Source organism: Gobio gobio (genome assembly GCF_949357685.1).
Source record: "Gobio gobio genome assembly, chromosome: 4".
Classification (NCBI taxonomy): Eukaryota; Metazoa; Chordata; class Actinopteri; order Cypriniformes; family Gobionidae; genus Gobio; species Gobio gobio.
Window position 1 is genome coordinate 50,802,131 of NC_137100.1, and position 20,315 is coordinate 50,822,445.

At 37.1% G+C, this 20,315-nt stretch overlaps 1 protein-coding gene across 1 annotated transcript in view; it reads left to right on the forward strand.

Moving 5' to 3' along the window:
* The window catches only part of tenm1 (teneurin transmembrane protein 1), a 208,124-nt gene that overhangs the window by 142,282 nt on the left and 45,527 nt on the right, over window positions 1–20,315 (forward strand). The window contains exons 12-21 of the mRNA XM_079816225.1: window positions 967–1,152; window positions 3,586–3,615; window positions 3,743–3,889; window positions 4,898–5,114; window positions 8,876–8,995; window positions 10,967–11,228; window positions 12,542–12,809; window positions 14,897–15,040; window positions 18,387–18,636; window positions 19,134–19,154. Coding sequence (XP_079672351.1) covers window positions 967–1,152; window positions 3,586–3,615; window positions 3,743–3,889; window positions 4,898–5,114; window positions 8,876–8,995; window positions 10,967–11,228; window positions 12,542–12,809; window positions 14,897–15,040; window positions 18,387–18,636; window positions 19,134–19,154 — 1,645 coding nt within the window. The remainder of the gene's footprint in view (window positions 1–966; window positions 1,153–3,585; window positions 3,616–3,742; window positions 3,890–4,897; window positions 5,115–8,875; window positions 8,996–10,966; window positions 11,229–12,541; window positions 12,810–14,896; window positions 15,041–18,386; window positions 18,637–19,133; window positions 19,155–20,315) is intronic.

Genomic DNA, 20,315 nt, shown 5'->3' on the forward strand with positions numbered 1-20,315 from the left:
ATTTACCATTTATATTGTATTTATATATAGCAGCGTTTACAGGCAAATTTGCTTTATGTATTTCCCGGGCATTGAAAACGGGCTCATGTAAATGTCAGGAAACGCGATTCCTGGCTGCTTGTCAATATCCATGGATCACTGGATGTTTGCTAAGTTGTAAGAAAGATTATATGAGTCCAAACCTTTAGTTTAAACTGATAATCGTTTGTTTTACTCGCGTTTTCGCAGTTTAAATCCATTCATGCAGCAGGCATGAGGGGGGCGTTTTCCTGCGGGAAAGTGACGTCAATGCATACCCTCTATCTTTTAGGGCAGTTGCAGGGAAGTTGCCCATCCTTGCTCTACACGGAGTGGGTCACCCCCTTATGGGCACACCATGCTGACATAACACAACAATAGTAAAGAATAATAAGTTTACTGTATATAGTACTTTCAGCCAGTGTTCAAGGTGTGCAGTCCAAACAGAATGAGTGGAAAAAATGTCCAAACAAGCAGTCCCTACTGGAGCGATGAAACAAACCATGACGACCGGCAGCAACCATGTCACCGAGCAAGGGAAAAAAAACGCTGGGATGTCAATCGCAGAGTGTGAACACATGACCACACAAGACATAACCACAGCAGGAAGAGAGCTCTCGGCTTTCCAGTCATGGTACAGTGCAGCAGCCAGCTGTGTACCAGCATGAACCACCAACAACACAGAAAATCATTGGGATTGAATTCAAGAATGTCCATATACTGTATGTTTAGTATGAAACTGAGGAAAGACACAAAACAAAAGAGAAACTGCTTTGATGTGAAGCGTCACGAGTTAGTAAAGATACGATACTTCATGCATCCAATAGGTGTCAGTATAAAATCTAAGACCACTGCGATGAAGAAGATGCAGCGTAAACAAAAACTTAGTTGATGACAATGAATGGTAACAAATGTATTTTCTCTCTGTCGCTTTGTAACTCATTTCAGAGGTTTGCCCCGTTCCCTGCAGCGCCCATAGTGTGTGTGTTGCTGGACGTTGCCAATGTGAGGAGGGGTGGGAAGGCACCACTTGTGACAAACAGTCATGCAATCCAATCTGTGAAGAGCATGGAGAGTGCAGAGACGGACAGTGTGTCTGTCAGCCTGGTTGGGAGGGAGAGCACTGCACTATTGGTATGTCAGAATGACACTGTTTGTATTATATTATTACATCACATTATTAGAAAATATTATATATACTACCGTTCAAAAGATTGGGGTCAGTAAGATAATTTTTTTTAAAGAAATTAATAATTTTATGCAGCAAGGATGCAATAAATTGATCAAAAGTGACTGTAAAGATATTTATAATGTTACAAAAGATTTATTTTTTAAATAAAAAAAATATATATTTTGAACATATTAAAATAATAAACCAGTATTTGAAATTATAAATTAAATTTCTGTTTTACCTGTGTTAGTTATTGTTTCCTTTGTCCCTGTTCATTAGTTGTCATGGTTCCTGGGTAATATTCCATTTATGTCCATGGTTACTCATTTGTTAATTGATAAAAAAAATATATATATATATCGCATCGGCATTTCGTCCAGATGGCTCCTGCGTTTTGGAAGCCTGAAACAAAAAAAAATTGGGTCGCATTGTGGATAAAGCTGAAAACAACACTCTTGTGTGTACAACCAATCCGTATATTTTGTGAAACGATGATGTCATCACCCCACGTCTCGCGCATGCTCCAAGTCGTCTTCTCTGTTATTAGTATATCTCTGTGGCCGAATTACAACGTCACATACTGGTCTGGCATGTATACTACATCGATTTGAGTCATTTTCAGTGGTTTCGTGTGTACGCAGATATTTCTTGAGACGAGGAAAAAAAATGATTGGATAGGGAAAGCTCTGGCTTCGTGTGGATGTGGCCTGTTTACACAACACAGTTTTCATCTTAAAATAGAAAACGTTTTATGAACTCTGGCCATTCCTTTCCCGTGTTTATCCAGTTCTCCTGCGTTTTTGTTCTTTTGTTTGTGTTGTTAAATAAAGTGACTGTTGCGATTAGAACTCACAACTCTCATCACTGCAACCAACCGTGGCAATATTGCTGTTGAGCATATGAGATTTCTTAAAAAACTTTAAAACATCTTTCTGACCCCAAACTTTATATATATATATATTTTCAAGATGTTTCAAGATTCTTTTTTGCTGTTTACTTAAATAATCTTGCAATACATAATACATACATTAATATATAATGTATGTATACATATTTTTTAAATAAAATAATCGTATATAAATAAAATGTTGGCTCTCGTTTAATATGAGGTCATAGAAACTACATGAATAATCATTATAGAAGAATTAGAAGTGGTAAGGTTGTGTGGAATCTGCTTTTTTTTTCAGTCTTGATATTTACCCGACACTTCACCACCCCTTTGACAGCGGGGTGTCACATTTGATTAACATGTTAGCATAAAAACAATCTTCATTCTGACTGGCAATCTTTTGGAATCATGCTCCAGACACTTTGTAAATATCATATCTTGATGATTATTTGTCTTTTTAACCGATTATTTGACAAGCGTCATGCATTTTTTATAACACATGTAAATCAACTGACGCTGAACCAACACAGAGCCGTGTTTTCGCCTTGTAGATGATGTATAAACTAAACAGTCTCTCTTTTTCTGCCTGTCTCACTCTCTTCCTCTTTTTCCTTCTTTTTTCCTCCTCTAAGCCACAGTTCCTTTAATTGTGGTGCTCATGATGAGAACAGTCTGTGAAACTCAGGGGACAAATATACGATTAAAGGAACACTCCACCGTTTTTAGAAATAGGGCTTATTCAACTTCTTTCCTACATTTAGATATGTGGGCAAATGCATTTTTGTCTCAGTGCATGCATTTTTTTAGTTTGGCAGGGTCGCCGCTAGCTTAGCTTAGCATAATGAATGGAATTCTATGTTGCCAGCTAGCATGTCCCGAGTAAAAGTGATCCAAAAAAAAAAAAACCACCTAATTACTTCTTGTGGCCTGCGTATTCGCACATTTCAGGCGAAGCTCTGCTACTTGGGCGCAGAGATATCTCGCAACACATGAAATCCCCAAACTTTGATTTCATGTGTTGCGTGATTTCTCTGCGCCCAAGTAGCAGTGCTTTGCCTGTGCTTCCCCATAATATAGTCCCAAGTTAATATCTGCCTAGGAAATCGCCTTGTCTTAATCTGCATCGCTATTTGTACTCGTGAATATGCAGGCCACAAGAAGTAATTAGGTGGGGGGTTTTTTTGATCACTTTTACTCGCGACATGCTAGCTGGCAACATAGGATTCCATTCATTATGCTAAGCTAAACTAGTGGCGACCCTGCCAAACTAAAACAATGCATGCACTGAGACAAAAATGCATTTGCCCACATATCTAAATGTAGGAAAGAAGTTGAATAAGCCCTATTTCTAAAAACGGTGGAGTGTTCCTTTCAGGCAGCAAACGACAGGGACACTTTAAAAAAAAAAACATTGCACATACACGCACACACAGAGTTTCTCCGAGGTATCTCTCAAATGTAATTTCTCTTCTTTGTTCTCTCCGTCTTTCATTTTGTAACTCTTCAGCAGCACATTACCTGGATCTGTTTGATAAAGGTAAGTGTGTGTGTGTGTGTGTGATGACTGAATGAAGAAATGAATAAATGACTTTGTGATGTCTTTATATGAACAATTTTTGAAGAAAGAATGTCGTTATTATAGATGTTCTGTTGCTCTCTTTTAGATGCATGTCCTGGGTTGTGTAACGGTAATGGACGCTGTACACTGGAGCAGAGTGGTTGGCATTGTGTGTGCCAGTCAGGATGGAGTGGGCCGGGTTGTAACGTTGTCATGGAAACCGAGTGCAATGACAGTAAAGATAATGACAACGGTAAAGAACCCTATAGGAGATGCGCTGAGAGGTTGATATATAGAGAGGATGAATTAAGCTTTAGGTTAACAGATACATTATTGTTCTAAGCATGACTAGTTACACTGCTGTTCAAAAGTTTTTTTAAATAATACTTTGATTCAGCAAGGATATATTATTTTGATCAAAAGTGACAGTAAAGACATTTCAACATTAATAAGGTAGCAAAATATTTTTATTTCAGATAAATGCTGTTCTTTTGAACTTTCTATTTATCAGTAAATCCTGAAAAAAAAAAAAATTTTCACAAAAATATTAAGCAGATTGGAGTAATGGCTGCTGAAAATTTTGCTTTTCCATCACAGGAATAAATTATATTTTTTAAATATATTAAAAAAAGAAAAACTGTTATTTTAAATTGTAATAATATTTCACAGTATTGCTGCTTTGACTTTATTTTTAATTAAACTGTAGCCTTGGTGAGCATAAAATATTTTTTTTTCAGAACCATTACAATTGCTTTACCAACCCTAAGCCTTTGAATGTTTTGCAAAAACAAAATGCTAAACAAAACCTGTTGTATGATAAAACCTCCTTTTAGAGATATTCTCAATTGGAATTTTTTTTTTTTTTTAATAATAAACCAAAAAATGTATTCAGGTATTATAAAAATGCAAAAAAGTTTTCTTTTAGCCGAAGGGTTAGATTGAGTCTGTAGTGGTTAACCATTAGCTTTATATATAAACAATAGAAGTCTATAATATGTCCTCTTTAATCTATCAAAGTAAACATACAGTGTGTGTGTGTGTGTGTGTGTGAGAGAGAGAGAGAGAGAGAGAGAGGTTTCTGGGTTATTCTCTCTGAGACTTTCTCCTGTGGGAGGTTAAAAACACAGATCCCCTTTAATGGAGCTGACAAATGAGATCACAGACACATGCAGAGCAAGGGCAAGCTGCATCAAGGCTACATGTCTCCGCATGTAAAGCGTGTGTGTGTGTGTGTGTGTGTGTGTGTGTGTGTATGTTTCAGATGGTCTCGTGGACTGTGTCGACCCAGACTGTTGCAGTCAGCAGGTGTGTGTGAGTGCCCCGCTGTGCCAAGGCTCACCTGACCCACGTGACATCATTCAGCAGAGCCACGCCCCTTTCGAGACACGCCCTTCACGTCAGTTCTTCGACCGTGTGCGATTTCTAATTGGACGGGACAGCACACACATACTGCCAGGGGACCTGCCATTTGACAACAGGTGATAAACACACTCACTGGCAAATATTAGCTTAAAAGGTCATGAAACCCCCTGTTTCAGCAGCCGTCTGTTCTCACCACAGTTTTTAAAAATACTATAAAAGTGGGCGTGGTTTAGCGGCGGAGTGGAGGGCACTAGGGGAGACTGACAGCACATCAACGGCATCTGATCAATGCTTCTGATTCAGACAATTTTATTTTGCTCTCATTAGCATCAAAGCTTCCCACAAATGCATGCTGCAAATGACCATTAAGTTACACGCAACACAATGTACACATGGATTTGTAAGTTCACCGTTACACAAATACATCCTGTGACGGCTATAATTCAATGGACAATTAAATGCACAGCCATTCGCAATTTGTATTATCAAACTTACTGTAAGCGCCCAGTCAGAGGAAAATGCCTATCAACCCGTGCTGTCATGAATAATTAAGCACGTGCTGTCATGAATTAAGTAATGCGTCTTCTCATAGGACAAAGACACGCAGTGTCATGAATAGTTATGAGACATAGATGAGTCATCGCCGTACTATAGTACGAGAAAACGCTGCATCCTATGGCGTTGACATGAAGACGAATTTAAACCAGGAAGTTGAAAATAGAGCTAAAAGGTTTAAAATTAACTTTCAAAATTAACAGATGGTAACATTGTCTTCCATGATGTCCAACACACATACTTCTGTTAAAATCTTAGAAAATTTGGTTTAGGGTTTCCTGACCCTTTAAATACACTCAGCCAACACACACACACGCACACATAATCTTATCACAGGTAAAACAGAACTTGATCTTGACCTCTCCCAGATACAAATATTTGTTGGCATGATTGTGACTGTATTTACATGCACATCATTTTTTTTTACGATTGTTGTGTGATCCACTGAGATTTTTGGGTAAAAGCAAAGGCAGGCTGTGCGACATCAAGTGTCATTTTTTTTCAGCGTGCTATAGACATCTTAGCTCAGACTTTGGTCACGACTGACAGCATTGACTGGCCGTTTAAGCCACCAGCCCGCATCCGCTCTGACATCCTCATTCACATGCGAAATTGAAATGAGCCCGCACAAACCCAAGCGTGCCCTTGCGTGCTAATGCTGGCAATGTTTTGGCTGGAAAAGCAGGGAAAAAAACAAGGGCAGAGTATCTAGAGTCACTTGGGAGAAAGAGGTCATGGACTGCTCATTCTTTAAAGTAATTTTGGTAGTACGATCATAACTTGAAGTTAATGCTAATTTATGAGATTTTTTTTTTCATGTTGAATTTGTATCCTCGTTTGTATCCTCAAACAAACAGACATAGCAGACATTCAGCTTTTCTTTTAAAGTTAAAAATCTGTTATTTTTTTCAGCAATTTTTTTACATTTAGTTTTAGTCTTAGTCCTGTGTTAAAATGTCCTTTTTAGTTTATCATATTTAGTCAACCTGTCCTGTTTTTTGTTTAGTCAAGTATTAGTTGACTAAACATCTGGGAATTTTAGTCAATAAAAGCATAGTCGTATTTTAGTCATAGTAACTATCAACTGATAATTATAATTATTTTGCTCAAAATTGTAATGCTGATTACTGAGCATGATTGCTGTCATTTGAGAAATGCCTTTTTTTTTCTTCATTTTATTAGATTTATTGCACTTTCACCTACAGTATAAACACAAATCAAAAGAATGTAATCTAATATATACTGGAAAATTACTTCTCTTAAAAGCTAAGGCTAGTAATTCCAATAATTCTAAATAATGTTAAAGTTTTGCAAGTAAAACAACAAAAAACACTTTGTATTGTCACACAGAGGTTGTGTAAGTGCAACCAAAACCACAATCGAAATTGCAAAACAACATAGTCGAGATTCATGTTTGGATTTATTACAGGTCATCACTAGGCATGCCACAATTCTCAATATAATATTGAACCGTTCGGTACGGCATTCACGGTTGAATACACGCTCGGTTTTGCATTGAATAAATGATTGTTCTACAAATTCTATAATTTGCCTCCATCCCAATACTGAACAACGCGACATACATTCATATCACACATTAGTGGTAGAGTTATACTCACGGAACACTATAGTTATTCACTATCACGAAAGTTCATTATTTGCATGCGTTTTAAAGCCTTGACGGCTCATTCGCGTGCGCAGTTTTAACATGCGCTTTTCCCAGCGCGCGCACTAAACGCCTGTCAAACACGTGATTACTGAACTAAGTAGTCGTCTTACTGCGCTAATACTGTCAAATACACACAAGGTTAACATAAACACAGTCGGTTATGTCTTAAGTGAAAGTAAAATCGTGTGTGTCTGTATATTAAATGCATGGAGGTCTTAAATTGACAGCAGTGCAGTAGTGAACATGCGGTCCTTAAAGGGACAGTTCACCTCTAAAATTATGTCATTATTTACTCACTCTAATATTGTTCCAAACTTGTATTCATTTCTCGATGACAGAATTTTCATTTTTGAATGAACTATCCCTTTAATGTTAATACAACAACAAAAGACAAAGAGAAAATCACTCACTGCTCTTGAATGAAAAACTAATACAGTATAGCTTTAATAAGAATCAATGTATATTTTATAGTGAAGTCTATGTAGTGTTTTATTTTTTACATTTATTCATTCAATTTCATACTTGCTGCTGCTGTACAGCTCTGAGCTGCCAGTGTAAATCTTTATATATATTTATTTTATATTTTACAGCTAGGAATGTGTAGCCTACAAGGTTTTTTTTTTTAAGTAAAGTTTTAAGTTTAAGTAAGGGTTTTCAATTCTTTTAAGTAAAATAAAGAAAGAGTATTGCAATAAAAAATAGTCTTTTTCCCCTTAACCTCTTGCTGTTCCTGTCGCCTAAGAATAGAATAACAAAAAACTGATGTGACAAGCCATCAGATCCGAACCGAACCGAAAACCGTGTATGTATTGAACCGTGGACTAACTATATTGTTGCATCCCTAGTCATCACTGAGAAGGTCATATCGCAGACTAAGGGCCCTATTTTAACGATCTAAGCGCATGGTCTAAAAGGGTTGCCCCTATTCTCTTAATGAGTAATGGGTGTGTTTTTGGCATAACGTGCAATAAACCATAACAAGTCCAATCTCCCATTCCCTGTAAAAGCCAGTTGCGCTTGCACCATGGTGGATTCGCTATTTACATGCCGGAATATATACACCCTCAACTAGAGGTCGACCGATTCATTGGTTTTGCCGATTAATGTACATAATTTTTTTTACATTATTTTTTAAAGTTTAGTCACACCCTTAATCCCATCCCCCCCAAGCCGAAAAGGCGATCGTAAACCGCCTTGGGGGACGCCCCGGAAGGCTATTGCAAAAGGACCAAGGGGGGCACCATGTGTTTGAAACAAATAAACAGTTGTATAAAATGCAATAACCAACCTTAAAAGATCCAAAAACTAAGTATGAATATGATAATGCAAAGTCCATAAATATGTCCATACACAGATGAATGTGTACATTTCACATTTAGTGCGTGTGAACTTTTTCCTCTCATATTCTGATACAATACCAGCTAGCTGCTATGAGCAGCGTGACTCACCCCAAAAAATTATCTCTCAAAATGATTTTTGCTGTCATCGTCTAGTTTGAGGAAGTTTAGAATCGATTGAAGCATCTATTGTATTTTTCTCCGATTACTGAAAAGAGAGTGCTCCTCTCTCAGTTTCGATCTCTTCTGACAGATCATTTGGTTTCTCTTGCAATGACTGCTCTCGCTCTCTCTCTCTCTCTCTTTCTCTGTGCAGTCGAGTGTGTGTAATTCGAGGTCAGGTTTTGGCCTCTGATGGAACTCCTCTCGTTGGTGTGAATGTCACGTTTCAACATAACCCTGAATATGGATACACGCTCAGCCGACAGGACGGCAGGTAACACACTTTATATACTTTATAAAGAAAGACGTCTAATAGACCTTATGCAGCAGAGAAACAAGCACACAGCCATCTTTAGAATATTGTGTTTGAACTTGTGTTTTTGCGGTAGCTCTGTATATTTCTGTGGCATCGCTGTCGAAGAATAACCAGCTGGTGAAGTGGATCTACTTATTGTAGAATTTACGAAAGTTACCATGGGCATTGTAATGGTTGACGCGGATGTCAAAACAAATGTCAGTAGACCAGGAGGTTTTTCAAATGAGCGACTGATTCATAAATACACTATATTGCCTAAAGTTTTGGGACATCTGCCTTTACATGCACATGAACTTTAATGACATCCCATTCTTAATCCATAGGGTTTAATATTGAGTTGGCCCACCCTTTGCAGCTATAATAGCTTAAACTCTTCTGGGAAGGCTTTCCACAAGGTTTAGGAGTGTGTTTATGGGAATTTTTTACCATTCTTATAGAAGCTAGAAGCTAGAGTCTCTAATTCATCGGGTTGAGGTCAGGACTCTGTGGAGGCCAGTCAAGTTCCTCCACACCGAACTTGCTCATCCATGTCTTTATGGACCTTGCTTTGTCCACTGGTGCGCAGTCATGTTGGAACAGGAAGGGGCCATCCCCAAACTGTTCCCACAAAGTTGGGAGCATGAAATTGTCTAAAATGTCTTGGTAGGCTGAAGCATTAAGAGTTCCTTTCACTGAAGCTAAAGGGCCAATCCCAACCCCTGAAAAACAACCCTCACATCATAATCCCCCCTCCACCAAACTTTACACTTGGCACAATGCAGTCAGGCAAGTACCGTTCTCCTGGCAACCGCTAAACCCAGACTCATCCATCGGATTGCCAGACAGAGAAGCGTGATTCGCCACTCCAGAGAACACGTCTCCACTGCTCTAGAGTCCAGTGGCGGTGTGCTTTACACCACTGCATTCGACGCTTTACATTGAACTTGGTGATGTAAGGTTTGGATGCAGCTGCTCGGCCATGGAAACCCATTCCATGAAGCTCTCTACGCACTCTTCTTGAGCTAATCTGAAGGCACACAAATTGACATTCTTTCACAAATGTTTGTAGAAGCAGTCTACATGCCTTGGTGCTTGATTTTATACACCTGTGGCCATGGAAGTGATTGGAACACCTGAATTCAATGATTTGGAGGGGTGTCCCAATACTTTTGGCAATATATTGTACGTTAAATCTTACCTTCATGCTGTGGAAATACCAACCGGAAGACAGAACACAAATGAGCAAAGTGCTAAAAAGGGAGTGGGGCTACATAAGGTGTATAGAACATGCACTAACATTAACCTCTCCTGTATATTTCCATTATATGTAAAGTGTATACTGCTCTATTATTGTATACATAGAAAATTTGACATGGACTTCTTAGTATTGTCCTCTTTTGCTTTACTAGCATCTACATTGAAGCTGCATGAACTCCACAAGTTTGTGTAAAACCTGAGCCTTATTTCAAAATAACTTAACATTTCTTTTATTAGACAGTGATTAGAAATATTGCAGAATCTTAACGTTTCTTATTCATATCACGTAATTCATTTAACTTAATGTTTCTTTATATATATATAAAGTGACTGTAAAGACGTTTACAATGTTACAAAAATTTATATTCAAAATAATTGCTGTTCTATTTCTATTCATCAAAGAATCCTGAAAACTATTATCAACATTGGTAATAATAATTAACAGCTATTTTAAACTGCAAGATTTCACAATATTACTGTTTTTACTGTATTTTTAATATCACAAATTCAGCATGATGAGCATAAGAGATTTTTTTCAACATCATTAGAAATTGTAATGTCCCATTTTTTTTTTAACACACACACACACACACACACACACACACACACACACACTATCTTGTATATTTACTGTATGGAATATTTATAAATCTTTGTTTCTAAGTATGTTTGTTTTTTTGTTTTTCCCGCTAGCTTTGATCTTCTGGCTGTGGGCGGAATCTCTGTGACTCTATTGTTCCAGCGAGCCCCATTTTTGTCCCAGAATCGTTCTGTCTGGCTTCCTTGGAACCAGTTCATGGTCCTGGACCGAGTTTTTATGGAAAGAGCTGAATCCAAACCACCTGTCTGTGACCTGAAAAACCTGATCAGTCCACACGCCATTGTTCTATCCGCCCCCCTTCCGCGATTCGCCGCTGACTGTGAGGACAGAGGAACTGTCGTACCTGAGCAACAGGTACAAGACACACTTGCTCTGATAAAACACTGAATGCACTATATTGTGTCATTATCTTAGTCACATTTTAACATCAGACTATACTGGAACCGACTTAAATGTCGCTCAGGTCTTTTGAATGCCTCGGTGCTATTTATATGACACATTAAAGTGCTCGCTTGAAGTGGATACGGTGTAATACCTGATATAACTGCAACCTGCTGGTGCTAGAAAAAGAAGAATGTTCCCATTATAATCAACAAGGCATATACACAGTGTAAAAAAAGAGATTTCTGTGAAAAAAAAGTATAGACATTTTTTTTAATGATAAAGTAAGCTATGAAAAGAAATTGCCTGTCGAATATTATAGGTTTTATTTTTAAACATAATTTATATTTTGGAAGTGAAATCTGAGAGGTGAATTTGGATTATTTAATTTTTAATAATGAAAATGGGTGTGAAATGTTTTGAATTGAAATATTCACATCTTAAATATACAACCATGTTGAATTTCAGCCCATAAAAATGCAAGCCCTAAAAATGCATTAAATGCATTAAAATGCAAGCATGGTTAATACAATGCATATTTTTTCAAGTAGTGCAATTCAACAAGCTTTTTAGTTTCAAAAACATTTGGCATTATTTTACTTCCATAGTGAGCATTCGCAAGAGTTCAAGTAAAACTGTGTAAACTTGACACCTTTGTTGATTATAACGTAGTGAGAACATTCTGATATCGATGCATTTCTCAGTTTGAGTGTATCATTTACTCAACGTTTGAAGTAAGCAGACTCTCTGAAGTTGACTGATGAATAAAACTGCAAAAAAGTAATTCAGGAACACATTTCTCAGCTAAATTTAGATGTGTAGTCCACAGAAACAACATAACATTCAGTCGGCCACACAAAACAAGTATTTTTATTCTCTTATTATTAATAATTGTGACTGCAATATCAAGGGAAATCAAGGGATCTTTGTCATGTTCATGCAGCCCTTCTGCTTATGTGGAGCGTTTCAAATCAGTCCCTCATGAGATTTCAAATTGGTTATGATGCTGTTTTGGAGGGCAGTAGCCTATGTAGGCAGTAGACAGCGAGACAGCTCACTCAGTTTTGGAACAGAGCCTGTGTGTGTGTCTGTAGGCTGTAAGAACTGCATCCTGTGTTTATGGGACATTTATTTGGCAGCATTACGGTCATTGGCTCGGTTTTTGTTCTGTATGGAAAGTGCACACAGTAAATAGAAATACAATTAATTTCTCTCACTCTCGGTCTGACTAATAAATCCTTGTTCTTTGCGTCGGCACGTCTCCTTCTGTCTCTCTCTCTCTGTAGGCAGTCCAAGAGGAGGTGGTTATCCCCGCTACAATTCTGAAGTTAAGCTACCTTTCTTCCAGAGCTCCAGGCTATCGGTCTCTCCTGAGGGTGGTTCTGACCCACACCACCCTCCCGCTGGGCTTGGCCAAAGTCCATCTGTCTGTGGCCGTCCAAGGTCGGCAGCTTCTGAAATCATTTCCTGCAGCTCCAAACCTCATATATGTTTTCTCCTGGAATAAAACAGACATCTATGGACAGCAGGTCACGGGGCTGGTGCAGGCACACGGTGAGGGTGTGTGTGTGTGTGTGTGTGTGTGTGTGTGAGAGCTAACGTTTTTTTTGTTGATGTTGTTTTAAGATAAGCCTTCATTCATTTTTATATTTAACATTCAGATGCGTTCTGGTCAAAAAGTCAGCTTTTAAATTAAAACTTGATCAAAAGGGACCGTAAAGACACATTTTACAAAAGATTTCTATTTTAAAAAAAAAAAAGCTGTTCTTTTGATCAAATAATCCTGAAAAACTGTATAATGTTTTACACCAAAATATTAAGCAGCACAGCTGTTTTCAACATTGATAATAATAAGAAATGACTCTTGAGCCCCAAATCAGCTTAATTGAATTATTTAATGTGACATTGAAGACTGCAGTAATGATGCTGAAAATGCAACTTTGCCATCACATGAATAACTTATCAAATTAATGAGCATAAAAGACTTTAAACATCAACATTTGAAACATCTTTTGAACGCTATTGTAACAACGATCACACATGAAATAAAATGTCAAAATAGAGTTGTGAAGATGTATGAAGATGAACTTGATTGTATGTACTTAAAATGCAAGAGGCGCAAATAATTAGTCCCTTTCATAAATGAACTGTGTATGAAGAACCGTATCTAGGACTCCAAATAGGACTGAGTGACAACTGTATTTTACCTAACAATACCCCTTTTTTCTGACTTTTTTCATAAGCTGAGATTGACAGTTAGCTAATATTGGTGATTGACAGCAAGAAAATAACCCACAAAGCACACACACTTATGTCCTGGCTATATCAATGATGTGACAGACAACTAGTTGTCGAGTGTGCATCCATTCAAACAGCACTTATCAATCGAACTCACTCTCAAAATTTTGTTGTGGCCCCATGAAAATGTAAGGAACTCACTTGAATGCAGTTGTCACTGTCTTTCATAACTAAATAGTGTATGAACAGGCCCATATTTTGCACTTCAGTCCAAACAGAACTGATGACTGTATCCTGCTGTTGTATGATCATAGCCCCTCTTTCTCGTTTCTCTCCTTGTCCATTATTTTGAGATCCATCACAATGACAGCAATCAGGCACTGCAGAGGGTCTGAATTCATCATTTGCTCATTGAAAAGAGCATTCATTTTTACGGCACACTCACGCAACTACCAAATAATGGCTAAAATGAGTAATTACTGACTATTATGGAGGAAATTAACTCCTGTTTTCAAGTAGTAATTAGAAAGAATTAAGCAAAAATATTTCATGGTCATAATAAACAAATGTGTGAACAGTTACATTTTTTTTCTGTGTCTAATAGAGATTATTTAACCACCAAGGATGCTACAGTAATATATCTGTGAATTTGTGTTGTGCTTGTAGCTTGTTTTGACAGTAACATTTTTAAAAGGTAGAAAGACATCAAGTAAAAATCCTCATGACTCTGATATCTGGATATCTGCTGTGCAAACAGGCAAATATAATTATTGGTTAATAATTACATATCCTATATATATCCTATTATATATCCTTTTAACTGTGTTTATGTTGGCTACAGCTCAAGCGTTGCTACTTTGAAGAACCTGTGTAATTAAGTTTACTCTAACACCATGGCAACACAACTGTAACTGAAGCAAATATAATTTTTCCATATATATATATATATATATATATATATATATATATATATATATATATATATATATATATATATATACTGTTGCTACCTTCTGCTCGTTTAACTCTGATGATGGGTCAGCTTCAGCTCTTTAAACATTTTCCTGTTATGACACATTTATGTAGAGTAAGATATTTGTAAATGTTATTCCGTAAATACTCTAAATGATAAATAGTATCAAGATTTTATATATTAGCTCATATTAATCTAACTAATCTTGTAAAATGACATTAATTATTGGTTATACAGGGAAATTTATGCATTAAAATTCTGAGGTTTCACTTTAAAATGAAGAATTACCAATGAAAGTGTGTGAGTAGGTTTTTTTTTTTTTCCTGATGATGATGGTGATGGTTTGTCTCTTTTGGATTTTGATGATGATGGTGATATTTAATGGGCTAAGTCTGGCACTTACGTTTGTGTGTGTGTGAATTAATGACAGTCTCTGTTGGATACGAGTACGAATCGTGTCTGGACGTTGTGCTCTGGGAGAAGAGAGTTGCTCAGCTGCAGGGCTTTGAGCTGATGCCATCCAACCTGGGCGGCTGGACACTGAACCAACACCACGTCCTCGACCTGGAGAGTGGTGAGGGATTATCACATGCACACACACATGCGCATGGGTGTTTTCTTCAACTATGGGCGCTTTTGGCCCTGTAGACTTTTAGAAATCATTAGTTTATTCACTTTGACTGCTAACTGTGATAGTATAACAGGAGAATCCTAAATACACACAAATAATATATATACAAAGTTCTGTCATGAAACTCTAGATGGTGCAGGCTGATAAGTCTTTAACTCAATCTGCTTGCAATCAAATCGTTATCTATAGGGCACAGCTGATTGGTTCCTGCTGTATCAGTAGCCAATGAGCTTGTGTGCTCAACCTTCAAATACTTGGTTAGCATTTGCCTTAGCAGTACAGCATGCTTTCAGAAACCCTCCACCTTCCCCAGCACCACCTTTATAGATCTGCTATGGGTAATTCATATACGCTATATTGTACAGCAGCAGCATGTCTTACTTGCTCCCAGCAGGGTGTCGTGTATGTATTGTCAGTAGCAAGTCCCATACTTGCTCTACAGCAGCAGCAATAAAAGCAGCAGTGTAGCAGATCTATTCCGCCAAGACCAAACATATCAACATTGTCATACCCATTACCATGCCAAACACTCTAAGGGTTGTCATGACAGAACCTCAGTTTTGCTATAACAAAATTACAGCTTAATTAAACATGATACACAATAAAAATATATCAATCTTATATTTCCTCTCAATTATGCTTTTTTATTATGCACAGTTGTCTCATTTGTAACCAAACATACACACCTGTGCGTGGAAATAACAATACAACTGTGAAATAGTCGAAATTTGTGTAAAAGCAATTTTCCCATAATAAATGTTTAATTCACTGTATTTTGGATTATCAAAGTTTTATATTAGTATTTGAAGAATTGTTTTATGATGGATTTTTATGTTTTAACCCTCTGGGGTTCTTCATTTATGGGTCACATTCAGGACCTTCGGGTCAAAAATGACCCGGAGGGCGGGATTAAGATAAAAAAGATTTGAGTAAAATCAATGAAATATATTTTTGTTCAATAATAATTTTTCTTTTCTTTTTTGGTGTTTTGAGATAATTTTATGATTAATAATTAATATTTATGCAATAATTATGACCCATTTTTTCCCATTGAATATAATAAAAAAATTTATATATATATATATATTTTTTTTTATTAAAGCTGTATTTCATTTTAGAGTCAAGCCTAGGCCTCATGAAAGCAATTTTTAAATGAGATCGGTGCCACCCGGTGGACACATTGAGCATTTTTATCACGCAATAGCACATTTTTACCACTATAGTGGATCTTGCGTTTTATAAAAATAAAATAAAAATCGTAGCTTCATCGGATTGGTCCGAAACTTGGTGACTTTATTGGTACTTGGTATATGAACACAAAAAATTTGGGGACAGGATTTGAAAAGTCTAAGTGGTCGTAAAAAAAAATAGTCACACTCAGGACCTTCGGGTCAAAAATGACCCCCATAGGAAATGAATGGGAAATTAGTTTTTTTGTGCATACAATCTACAAATCAGCCAGGATGCAGAAAAAAAGGACTCAACAGTGAAGGGGTGAATCTCTAAAACATCAAGAGTGCAAAACAGACAAAAAAACTCTCACACACACACACACACTTATACACACAAAAACACACGCACACACAAATTAACGTGTACCATTCCAAAAGCTAATTGTGTATTTGTGTGTGTGTGTGAGAGAGTTTTTTTGTCTGTTTTGCACTCTTGATGTTTGAGAGATTCACCCCTTCATTGTTGAGTCCTTTTTTCTGCATCCTGGCTGATTTGTAGATTGTATGCACAAAAAAACTCTGTATTTTCATATTTTTGCTAATTTCCCATTCATTTCCTATGGGGGTCATTTGTGACCCGAAGGTCCTGAGTGTGACTATTTTTTTACGACCACTTAGACTTTTCAAATCCGTTCAAATCAGTTTCGGACCATTCCGATGAAGCTACAATTTTTAACATTTTTTATTTTAAAAAATTCGGGTCAGAAATGACCGAAGAGCCCCAGGAGGTTAAGGTTGAAAGTCTAAGGGCGTTTTCACACCTGAAAGTCCGCACCAAGGTCCGAACCGAAGTTCACGTTTTGATACATTTGATACTTTCGGTTAGTTTTGGTTTGGTTTCACATTGCAATTATGCGAGCGAACTAAAGAACTTTACGTGGCACACTTGCGTCCACTCGTCATCATCTATGTGGGCGGCATCTGGACACTGATTGGTTTGTAAACGGACGTGTGTCTGACGTCAGCGTCTTTGACAAGAATGAATGAACGGACGCATATCGTTGCCACTATTGAACAGTGCGCATTGCTTGACTATGTTCTTTTCGTCACGTTTAAAAGAACGTTGACATTTCAAGCTTTATATACACATATTTCTCATGTTTGTGAGACAAGTAGCCTGCTGAGTTTCGGCTTATTTGAGACGCGCTCAAGTTCATTTGTAAAGCATGTGATCGCTCCCGCGATTATTGTCTGCTATAGACTATTTGCTTCTTATTTATTAAATCCAGGCAATTATCTGATGAAACATTGATTAAAATGAGGATACAATTTATACAAAACGAAATTCACATTAAAGAAAGGCTCATAAGCAAAATCATACAAAATTTCGTTCAAAATCATTTCTGACCTTCTGTCTTCTGACATATTGCACATCTTTTCACTTTTCATAATCAATGTAGCCTAGATTGAATTTAAAAATAACATTATAATATTTAAACATAAACAGGAACTTCCTGTAAATGGTCTGAAAGTACGAACCATACAGAAAATGCTTTCACACTAGAAACGAACCGAACCTTTGTTCAGTTTGATCCGGACCGAGACTACCTCTTTTCGTCGGACCAAATTTCGTCTGTTTGGTCCGGACCGTGGTACGGGGGAGGTTTCACACCTGTAATTTTGATTCGGACCAAACTGAAAAGTCTGAAAATCCGGACCAAACAAGGTAGGTGTGAAAACGCCCTAAGTCTAGAAAACAATGAATCCATACAAAAAAGCAAAATGGTAAAACGTTTCCAACACAGTTCTAAAATGATTTTTAAAGAAAAAAGTAAATCCCTGGACTTTAATGTGCCTACGGAAAAATGAGCTTAACCCATGACCTTCAGATAGCAACATAGAAGTGTTTACCAAAAAAGGTGCCCAACATAGAGTGTGTTTACAGCTAACATACTCCCGGTCAATACATTTTGTTCCTGAAAGCTCCCTAGATGGCAGTTTGTATCATTCTTTTCTTTGGCTAGTTTTTACAGGGTCTTTTAGCACCATCACATTTCATCATTGATATATAAAGGCTTCAATCTAATACTCTGTTTCTTTTCTCTTCTCTTCTGCAGGTATCCTTCATAAAGGAAATGGAGAAAATATCTTTATTTCTCAGCAGCCTCTGGTCATCTCCACAGTGATGGGGACTGGGGCGGTCCGTGTCATCCCATGCCCAAACTGCAACGGCCCAGCCGTGGAGCAGAAACTGTTTGCCCCTATCGCTCTGGCCTGCGGTTCGGATGGAAGTGTGTATGTAGGTGATTTTAACTACATCCGGAGGATTCTGCCCAACGGATTCGCCATCAGCATCTTGGAGCTCAGGTCTGCCCTCTTAGATCAGCAAATTAATCATTTTTCATTTAATTGCATAAGAAACTGTTGCAATCTCTATAGTTTTTTTAACTAATAGTTGTATTTTGTAGAAACATACAAAAGTGTTTAATTATTTTACTAATAGTTATTCTGTTTTTTTATTTATTTAATTTTGTATTTATTTATGTATTAGCCTTTTATTTTTGTAAGATTTTATTTAAGCAGCTTTTTTCATTCTTGTTTATTAATAAAAACATTTCTGCTGTTTAAATATTTAATTAAATCAAATCAAACACTAATGAATGTTTTTTCAAATAACCTACAAAATAAATAAACTGTTTTATTAAATTATTTCATTATTTGATTATGTAAAAAAAAAAAAAAAACTTTTGTATCTTATAAAACGTTTCATAATTGTAAAAAAAAATATCTGAGGATTGTCTGTTATCAATGTTGACTTTAATTAAAATTGTTGACTTATATTTCTTTCCATGTTATGCGTCCAGAAATCGTGACATTAGACACAGGTATGTTTCTTTTCAGAACAGTTATCACTAAATAGTCTTTCAGTCATGAATACATTGTACCTGTGCTTGAATTCATTATTTTTATTTTGAATCTCCATTCATCCATGCATCAACCTTGGAGGAACTAGAGGTTAAGTGACTCGAGTCTCAAATGCAGAACAACTAATTTAGAGCCAGCAGCCCCTATAGTAAGTCAGCAGAATCAAATGCTCAGAATTGGATCTTGTCTCATGAAAAAAGTCTTTAAATAAAATAAATAAAAGTAAATATTTTGTAAATTGTTATTTCTCATCAAGGTCATAGCACACCATAGCTCTGAACATAAATATTCCTACGTACAATAACATTAATGATAAAAATAACCCCAAAACAGGAATGGGCAATTTCAGTCCTGGAGGGCCACTGTCCTGCAGAGTTTAGCTCCAACCCTAATCAAACACACCTGGACAAGCTAATCAATGTCTTCAGGATTACTAAAAAAAAGATACAGGCAGGTTTTTATCAGGGTCTGCAGGACAGTGGTCTTCCAGGAACGAAGTTGACCATCCCTGCCCCAAAACTTCAGTTAATACATCACATTAATTCCTTCAAACCTTCACATTCAGTTTTATTCTTTTTTCTTTTGTTGACTTGATTATCCCTTCTTTTATTTCATAGAATTTTTTTTTTTAAGTTTACCTTTCAATTACTATGGAGAATGTCATCTTTTATTTTCTTATAATGAAGGCCATCTTTTATCATTACATTTTGTATGTTTGCAATTGATTTCATCTGTATATGTTTTTGTGTGTGTATTTGTGCGACTGCGGATATGTTTTTGTGTGAGCGCTTGTGTTATGAAGCCACACAGTGGCTACTGTTGCTTGTAATCTTCAGTGTGTGGTCAGGAATCCATCTGAGGCGTTTTTCTGGTCGATGGATTGAACACTAACAGCTTTTCTCAGCAAACCGCTACCAGCGTCACACCACAGTCTCCTGCTTATCGTCTAGATCTTCCTCGTTTCATGTGAATTTAGAAACGGCGCCCCCCGCAGAGAGGGAGTTAGAGTGCGGGATAGACCTCTGCCCCACAGACTAACACTGACAAGCGCACTGTAATCCTTTATCTTTGCCTTGCGCGTGTGTGTTTGCACATAGTATTACATCCCACAGCAAGGGGGA